Below are 9263 nucleotides of genomic sequence, written 5' to 3' on the forward strand. Positions count from 1 at the left end.
ACAGAACACCTCTCACTTGTTTTCCTTTATCTATTTCTTTTATTCATTTGGAGTATTTGGAAACAAACTCTTAGACATTAGACCATTTCTGTTTCATACTTTAATATGTATCTCTAAACAAGAACATGTCTCATCTTTCTGCCCATTTTGTGAATGCTCCTGGCAGGGACAAAACAAACAAATAAAACCCCTTACCTTTGCGCAAACAAAGCTGCTTTTGGTCTCATGGATAATGTCACTGTAACCACTGGTTCAAGAGACTGGACCAAATCATGAACAATTCAGAAGCAAGTAAATTTGGGGCTTTCTTATTTCAAGCTTCTATTGACCCCCACCCCATGTTGTTACTTCCCTTACAATGTATTGGTATTGTGAGTATCTTGTAAATAGATACTGTGTCTGAGTCTCATCTATACTTGTAGCTTACAGTGCAGTATCTGGCCCATGGTCAGTCACAAATACATTTTTTAATTTGATTTTACATATAGTTATGAAAATATGAGCACTGATAATATTAATTGAAGCTATTGTTCCATAAATTTAAGGGGGAACTTATGAGTTAGTAAACAAGAAATGGGCTCAATGTTAGCAGAGTCTGACAAAAGTATGCTTGCCACCCCTCGAATTACTTTATTTCTGATTATATCAGTATATATAGATTTAAAAGATTTATTCACTTAACTCACTTGACCATATTAGAGGCTACTGAAGCAAAAGTTATAACTTCCGTTCCTTTACGGTCAAATGTCTTTGTTTAAGGGCTTCCCCAGTAGCTCAGCGGTAGCGAATCTGCCAGCAATGCAGGAGCCACAGGAGATGTGGGTTTGATCCCTGGGTCGGGAAGATCCCCTGGAGGAGGGCATGGCAACCCACTCCAGTATTCTTGCCTGGAGAATCCCATGGACAAGGAAGTGTGGCCAGCTACAGTTCATAGGGTCACAAAGAGTTGGACACAACTGAAGCGAATTAGCATGCATGCACGCATCTTTACTTAATGCCTTGCCCTGCAATTCCCAATAATCAGCTGGAAACAGTCCATTTAAATAGTGTGGGTAGCAAAATAAAAAGCATTCTTATTGTGGGGATAAAATAAGATGCACCTTTTCTGTATGGATAATAGAACACATATTAAAATAGGTTTATCAAGCCAAGGTGATGGAGAGAAACAATGAGAGCTCTGGAGGAGATTTCTTTTTGCTTGGGTTCTCTGACCGGCTGAAGCTGGAGATGGTCCTGTTTTTTGTCAACATGATCTTTTACTTTCTGGCTGTTGCTGGTAACTCCACGATCATCTTTCTCTCCCTGGTGGACCCTCAATTGCATACCCCTATGTACTTCTTCCTCAGCAACCTGTCTCTCCTGGATATCTGCTACACAACCAGCAGCATTCCCCAGATGTTGGTCAACCTCTGGGGCCCATACAAAACCATCACCTATGTGGGTTGTGTCATCCAGCTCTTTGCCTTTCTCTCTGTGGGGGGCATTGAGTGCATTCTACTCTCTATCATGGCCTACGACCGCTTTGCGGCTGTGTGCAAGCCACTTCAGTACATGGCCATCATGCACCCACAGCTGTGCCTGCAGCTGGCAGCCTTCGCATGGCTTAGTGGGATTGCCAACTCCATCTTGATGTCCCCACTGACGATGTCCCTGGGGAGGTGTGGTCACCGCCACATCAATCACTTTGTGTGTGAGATGCCAGCTATCATTCGAATCTCCTGTGTGGACACCAGTCGGGTTGAAGGCTTGGGTTTCTTCCTGGCCATTCCCATCGTTCTTGTGCCTCTCACAATGATACTTGTCTCCTACGGTTATATTGCAGCTGCGGTGCTGCGGATGCAGTCTGCAGCCGGGAAGCAAAAGGCCTTTAACACCTGCTCCTCCCACATGGTTGTGGTATCTCTTTTCTACAGCAGCATCATCTACATGTATATGCAGCCTGGGAATATAGCGAGCCAGGACCAGGGCAAGTTTCTCACCCTCTTCTACTGCCTAGTGACTCCCACTCTGAATCCCTTCATCTACACGCTGAGGAACAAGGATGTGAAGTGGGCCATGTGGAAGGTTCTTGGGAAAGATCGCAGCCTGTTGGATGCAGGAGGGCACTGATGTAGGCAGGCAGTACTCATCCTGAGGTTCTTTCGTCCATGAAAACTGCTCTGTTCCAGGACAATAACAATGCACAATTCCTTGTATAATGCTGAAATGTTATAAAGCAGGGTCTTCTCTCTTTCAGGGGCCCTTTACTCAATAACTTGTTTCCTTGCTTGCAGATGGACAGACCCTCTATTTTCTGCAAAATGACAGAGTTATTATAGTTACAAAAGATAATGTGCCAGCTAATCACAAAGGATAATGTACTACTCAGTGGAGTTTTACAGGGAGATAATTGTTTCTTTGCAGCTAACTTGTGACTCTGATTCCAGAGATTTATAATGTCAATTTCAGGTCAGATACACAGGAAAGGAGGCATTGTGTCAGAACAATACGTGTGTGGACGTGTATGTGTGCGCGTGTGTGTGTGTGTGTGTGTGTGTGTGTACATGAGAGAGAATGACCATTATTTTGTGTTTGTTGTTGTTGTTCAGTCACCAAGTCATGTGCATCTTTGAGACCCCATGGATTGTAGCACACCAGGCTTCCCTGTCCTTCACCATCTCTTGGAGTTTGCTCAAATTCATGTCCATTGAGTCGGTGATATCATCTAACCATCTCATTCCCTGTCATCCCTTTCTTTTCCTTATTTTTAGGGGCACACTTGTTCTATTTAGGGGTACACTTGTTCTATTTCATATAGAAATAGTTCTGAATTTTTAGTTCTGAATTTTTCAGACCTCCATGGATATGATACTGTTGATTCTTCAGGCCATTGCTTGCCTTCTTCTGTCCTGTGTAAGCAATTTGTAGCTGTTTCAGTTAGAGCAATATTTCTTTTTAATTTTAGGTCACATGTTCCTTACTTATAATGAAATCAATTCAATGAATTTTAACAAGCATTTAAAAGTGAGTTAACACAAAATAGATTAGAAAATTTTAGAGGATCACACAGAGTAAGGTGAATCAATTGTGTGAGTGTGCATGTCTGTTAAATATGTGTCTTACTGTGAACCATGGACACAAAAGTTTGAAAGTCACCTCCTTAAAGAGTCTCTATTGGAAAAAGCTCCTAAGCAAGCCGTATATCTCCACTGGAGAAACCATTAGGGATACAAGTTTCAATAATTCAAAAACAGAGGGTCATTGAAGGAGAATAGTGGTGTGGTAGCACATGGACAGGAAGAGTCTGGGAAACAAGGGAAACACAACTGCTTGATATAAAAGAGTTTTCCAGGACAAATGATGATGATGATGACAATGCTGACAATGAAACTAATTATGAAAATAGAGATGTGTTTTGTCAACTCATGCATTTTCACTTTTGACATTTCTGAAGTAAAAATGATTCAAGATTTAATGGCAAGTCATAGTTAGCTTCACATTATTTTTTTTCTTAGACTTGACAGTGTAAAGTGAAAATAAGAAACTTTGAATAAGTTTTAAAATAATAAAATGTCAACTATTTCCAGGAACTAGTTAGTCTTTATGATGGTTAACTTGTGTTAACAAGTGTCAACTTGTCTAGGTCATAGTACCTAAAATAGAACAGGTCTTATCTGATCAGTTGAAGGTCTTAGAAAGAGGTCACCAGAGGAAGAGAAAGAGGGAATTCTGCTCCCAAACTGCCTTTGGACTCTGGTTACAACATCACCTCTTTCTTGGGTTTTCAGCTAGCTCTGTAGATTTCAAACTTGCCAGCCGCCTATACCACATGAGCCAATTCCTAAAATTCTCTTTCTTATGTAGATATATAATCTCTCCTTCTCTCTCACCCCCTGTCTAAATATCTATCTCAGCTCAGTTCAGTTCAATCGCTCAGTCATGTCCGACTCTTTGCGACCCCATGAATTGCAGCACGCCAGACCTCCCTGTCCATCACCAACTCCCGGAGTTCACTCAGACTCACGTCCATCGAGTCAGTGATGCCATCCAGCCATCTCATCCTCTGTCGTCCCCTTCTCCTGCCCCCAATCCCTCCCAGCATCACAGTCTTTTCCAATGAGTCAACTCTTCTCATGAGGTGGCCAAAGTACTGGAGTTTCAGCTTTAGCATCATTCCTTCCAAAGAAATCCCAGGGCTGATCTCCTTCAGAATGGACTGGTTGGATCTCCTTGCAGCCCAAGGGACTCTCAAGAGTCTTCTCCAACACCACCTACAAATCTCCCTACCTCTACATATCCTATTAGCTCTCTTTCTCTGAGAACCCTGACTAATACAGTCTCTATCAGTACTTTCCAAAAATCTTATATAAAATTAAGTATGTCTCAGTTAACCTTTGCATAAGCTTTACGTAATTTTCAAACCCTAAATTCTTTAGGTTTATACCCAATTTCATGTTTTCCTTGCATATTCAAATAGCTGTTTCTTCAGACAAGATAAAATTTGCCTTTTTGTTTTTTTGCTCAGATTTTCTCTTTGAATTGTCAGAAGTTAAAAAATTGTGGGTACTGCAGAAAATAAAGAGGACAAGTGAGCCTACGTCTACAGTACTATTTTTATTTTTTGATTTCTCCAAGTAAAAGGAAGTTTGTTACCATTTTTCTTTCTTTGTGTCTCATAAAGTCTCTGAATTTTTTTCACTGTTTTGTCTATTGATAGTTTTGATACATTTATACTTGTATCTCCCAGGCTTTGTATACCATCTCTTCGTAGCTTTTGGTACATCAAATGCATTTAGTGTGGGCCTGTATAAACAACAGGGCTTCCCTGATGGCTCAGTTGGTAAAGAATCTACCTGCAATGCAGGAGACCCTGGTTCAATTCCTGGGTTGAGAAGATCCGCTGGAGAAGTGATAGGCTACCCACTCCAGTATTCTTGGGCTTCCAATGGGCAATGCAGGAGACCTGGGTGGATCCCTGGGTTGGGAAGGTCCTTTGGAGAAGGGAAAGGCTACCCACTCCAGTATTCTGGCCTGGAGAATTCCATGGACTGTATAGTCCATGGGGTCACCAAGAGTCAGACACCATTGAGTGACTTTCACTTACTCACTTCACTCTAGATAAACAACAGTCTTAGAATAAGATTTTATGCTATATTGAAATAAATCATATAGAATAGTAATTAATCATTCAAAATTATATCCATTTTTTTTCTGGAAAACAAAAACAAAAACAGCCTGATAAGCACTTCTAATGTACCCATTAAAAAAAATATAGCTGAAGTGTAAAGTATATCAAGATCAATAAAAATCAATTAGGATAAGGTTGCACGCATTTTCAATGATTTATGAAAACCATAGTTTGATTTTTAGTGAACACAGCTTTCTCTAATATATATTCTAGCAAATGCAACTTCACAAAGCTAGCAAACAGAATCTACCTATAGGAGATAGATATTAAAACCTCTGTATTTTACCAAAATGTACTTAATGGCTTTTAAGTAGTTATATGTATACAGAAATTGTTCTGTATTATGATGACACAGAATTTTTCATCACAAAAATGTCAATATTATTAACTTTCCAACGCTGTTTTGAGTTTTAAATCAACAAATACTGTGATTGCTCTGTGAACTTGAATCATCTTTTTAGAGCAGCACTACACAGTGCTAGTTATCCTAACCTCCAGGAATAGATCTCATTTAAAGATCTCATTTTAGGAATGAATAAATGCATGATTGGACATATGAAAAAAGAAAGTAAACATATTCTACTGAATGAGAAAGTAACGTTATATTTCTTGTAAACTGAAGGCATAGAGCTGAGTAGGAAAGTTGATATTTCTGTAATTAGAGATGAATCTGTATAGTATGTTACTGATGAAATCTCTAATTGGCTGGAAATCCAGCTAAAAGTTCTACTCTTGAGACATTTGCATCTTTATATTCCTCCTCCTGAAGCAGTATGAATTGCTTTTTGCTCACAACATTTCTGGCACCAAATGTGTGAGATTATTCCACATCAATAACCAATATTCAAACTCTCCAAAGACCAGCTGTATATCTGATAATTCAATTTAATTCTGACACTAAGTACACCTGAATTTAACACCAGATCCCACTGATTTAAGAGCAAAGTCCTGCACAAGATCCCTACCCCCTGCCTGGCCCCAGTTCAAAAGTCAGTTGCAAGTTCTAGATTGCCACAAACCACCAACTGACTATAATCATAGACTGCCAGGACCCATCCTTTGGTCAGGTTAAGTGATTTCCTAGAATGACTTACAGAACTCAGGGAACATTAAGTGTACTGGTTTATTATATAGAATATAAATGAAGAGGTACATGGGATGAGTCCTGAGCAAAGGAGTTTCTGCAAAGTTTGGGGTTCACTACCTTCTTGCCACATAGATTTATTCACCATCCTGGAGCTTTCCAAATCCCAGTGTTTAAGGTTTTTATATAGGTCCATTGCATAGGCATGATTGATTAAGTAAAAACTGACCATTGGTGCCTTATTTTCTAGCTACTCCCCCTCCCCAGAGGTTGGATGTGGGGCTGAAAGTTCCAGCCTTCTAATCATATGGTTGGTTCCTCTGACACCCAGACTCCATCCTGAAGCTATCCAAGGACTCTAGGTTGAGTTATTTCATTGTCATAAACTCAGGTATGGTTGAAACGGACTTGTTATGAATAACAGAAGTCGTTCTTCTCACTGATATCACTCAGAAAATTCCAAGGGTCCTAGAAGCTCAGTGCCAAGACTCAGGATAAGAAAAATCTATCTATTTCTTATTACACCACAGGGGATTATAAGAAAAATGGCAGAGATAACTATGGATAAATATGCTAGACTTATATATCAGCCTAAAAATCTTGATTTGTTGTTGATCAGTGGCTCAGTTGTGTCCTGCTTTTTGCATCCCCATGGACTGCAGCATGCCAGGCTTCCCTGTCCTTCACTGTCTTCCAGAATTTGCTCAAACTCATGTCCATTGAGTCACTTTGTAATTATCTAACTGCTACGAGGTCAATAATATCTACATCACTGAGTCACTACAAATATTGGGGGGAAAGGCAAAGGACTTCACACAAATTAGCCACCCTTAATTGCAGACATTCTATAAAATATTAACAAAATAATATAACAATTAACATATGTACCTACATAAACAATTTACAATACCATAACCAGCATACATATACATATAAAACTATAGAAACAACCAAACAATATAATTATGAACAAAAAATGAAAACAGAAAATACTTTATCTTTATCTTGGCCTGAAAACAGTATGAGTACATCCAACTCAACTGGTCACCTAATTTGAACTCAAGAAATTTTGTACAGAGATGACGTCCCCAATATTCTGCCCCTCTGAATCATTTATTTCTTGTTCCCTCATTTTTAAAAAAATAACTTTGATCCCTTTAAACCAGCTTCCTCCTCACAAGTGATGAGTTTCTAAATATCACTTCGTGTCCCTCCAGAACCACAATTCTGTAATACAGTGTGCCTAAGTGCCTTCTTCACAGTCTTGTTCCTTAGCGTGTAAATCAGGGGGTTCAGCATTGGGGTGACCACAGTGTAGAAGAGGGCCACAAGCTTACCTTCCTCATGAGAGTTTCTCTTGGCAGGCTGGAGATACATGAAAATGATGCTCCCGTAAAACAGAGCCACTACTGCCACATGGGACGAGCAGGTATTGAATGCCTTTCTCCACCCTTCTGCTGACCTGATCGTCAACACAGCCCAGGCAATACGGCTGTATGAGACCAGAATGAGACCCAGAGGCAAGACAACAAAGATAAAGCTGGCCACGTACATCTCTACTTCATTGAAGCTGGTATCCACACAAGCCAGTTGCATAATGAGGGGCATCTCACAGAAAAAGTGGTCAATGCGATTGTTCCCACAGAGAGGCAGGAGCATGGTGAGCGTGGAACCTACCATGCTGGTGGTCAGACCCCCAAGCCACGAGGCAAAAGCCAGGCTGCAGCAAAGCTTTGGATGCATGATGACAGTGTAGTGGAGTGGCCTGCAGATGGCAGCATAGCGATCGTAGGCCATGACTGCCAGGAGGACACATTCAGTTGCCCCCAACCAGTGGGAGATATAGAACTGGATCACACACCCCCCATAGCTTATGGTTTTCTGTGGTCCCCAGAGGTTGACCAGGAGTTGTGGGACGATGCTTGTGGTGAAGCTAATGTCCAGGAAGGAAAGGTTGACAAGAAAAAAGTACATAGGAGTGTGGAGATGCACATCCATGCAGGAGACCATAATGATGATGCCATTACCCAAGACAGACATCACATAAATCCCCAAGACAAAGATAAAAAGGATGGGTTCTAGAGAGGGTTGTTCAGAGAAGCCCAGCAGAATAAAAACTTCTGGAAAACTTACATTGGCTATTTCCATCATCACATACAGCTAAATGTAGGGCAAACAAGTCACCTGCAAATGAGTGGGGGGCACAGGGTATGAGGCATATAATGATTATATTAGTTAGCAAACTTTAAACATAAATTTATATCCTTTGTTCCTGAAAGCATCTGATCAACTGTTTCATGGGTAATGGTCCATCACCTTCTTGAAGGTCAGTTTGGAGTGTGTGCCAAGTGACATGGAAATATGCATATCCTGGGGAAAAATGGATGCATGCATAATTCTTTGCACTGAGTTTTTATTGAAATATTACTTGTAGTAACAGATTTGGAATCAACCTAAATTTTTAGAGATAAGGTTTTCATTGGGTGGAGGATGGCATTTCATGTGATGAGACACAGCACAGATATTAAAATTGAGCCTGTGCTACTTCCCGACTCAGTTAGTAGCCACATGAGTTCATCTTGACATTTCTCCTTCTGTCAAATCTCACAAACATTGGCAAATTTTTGTCTTATTATTAAATATAGCCAGCTTGTCATCACTTCTCACCACTTCTGCTGCTTCTACCTTGACGTTTGCTGTTATCATTTACCACCTGAACTGTTGCTGTAACATCCTAGCTTGTCTTCCTGCTTCCCTGTTACTTCCTTTCAAAGTATCCTCAACACAGTATCCAGAAGATTATGTTAAAATGTAATATGGTCATAATCGGTCCACTGCTTTCTTATCATAGAAAAAGGCTTGCAGTGGTTTTCCTCCAAGGTAGCCACATGCTCATATTCCTCTCTTCCTTAAGGTTGGTTTTAAAAAGTCATCTTTTACTGAAGGTTTCCCTCACTGTGTTTTTAAAATAGAAAATAACAGCTCTCTCCCATCTCCCTTATCCCCTTTCCT

The 9263-nt window shown here is 40.3% G+C and overlaps 2 protein-coding genes across 2 annotated transcripts; one reads left to right on the forward strand and one right to left on the reverse strand.

Annotated features, from left to right (window-relative positions):
• The first annotated feature begins 1101 nt into the window (after positions 1-1101).
• On the forward strand, positions 1102-2109 carry LOC133252101 (putative olfactory receptor 2W6). Its single transcript, XM_061424823.1, has one exon. The coding sequence runs from the start codon at positions 1156-1158 to the stop codon at positions 2107-2109; it is 954 nt and encodes a 317-aa protein (XP_061280807.1). The 5' UTR covers positions 1102-1155.
• A 5333-nt stretch (positions 2110-7442) lies between these two features.
• On the reverse strand, positions 7443-8424 carry LOC133252102 (olfactory receptor 2C3). Its single transcript, XM_061424824.1, has one exon. The coding sequence runs from the start codon at positions 8400-8402 to the stop codon at positions 7443-7445; it is 960 nt and encodes a 319-aa protein (XP_061280808.1). The 5' UTR covers positions 8403-8424.
• Positions 8425-9263: the final 839 nt, after the last annotated feature.

This window comes from Bos javanicus, chromosome 7 (assembly GCF_032452875.1).
Source record: "Bos javanicus breed banteng chromosome 7, ARS-OSU_banteng_1.0, whole genome shotgun sequence".
Classification (NCBI taxonomy): domain Eukaryota; kingdom Metazoa; phylum Chordata; class Mammalia; order Artiodactyla; family Bovidae; genus Bos; species Bos javanicus.

Coding starts and splice junctions, on each gene's coding strand:
- LOC133252101 (XM_061424823.1), top strand. CDS start 1,156: ATGGAGAGAAACAATGAGAGCTCTGGAGGAGATTTCTTTTTGCTTGGG.
- LOC133252102 (XM_061424824.1), bottom strand. CDS start 8,402: ATGATGGAAATAGCCAATGTAAGTTTTCCAGAAGTTTTTATTCTGCTG.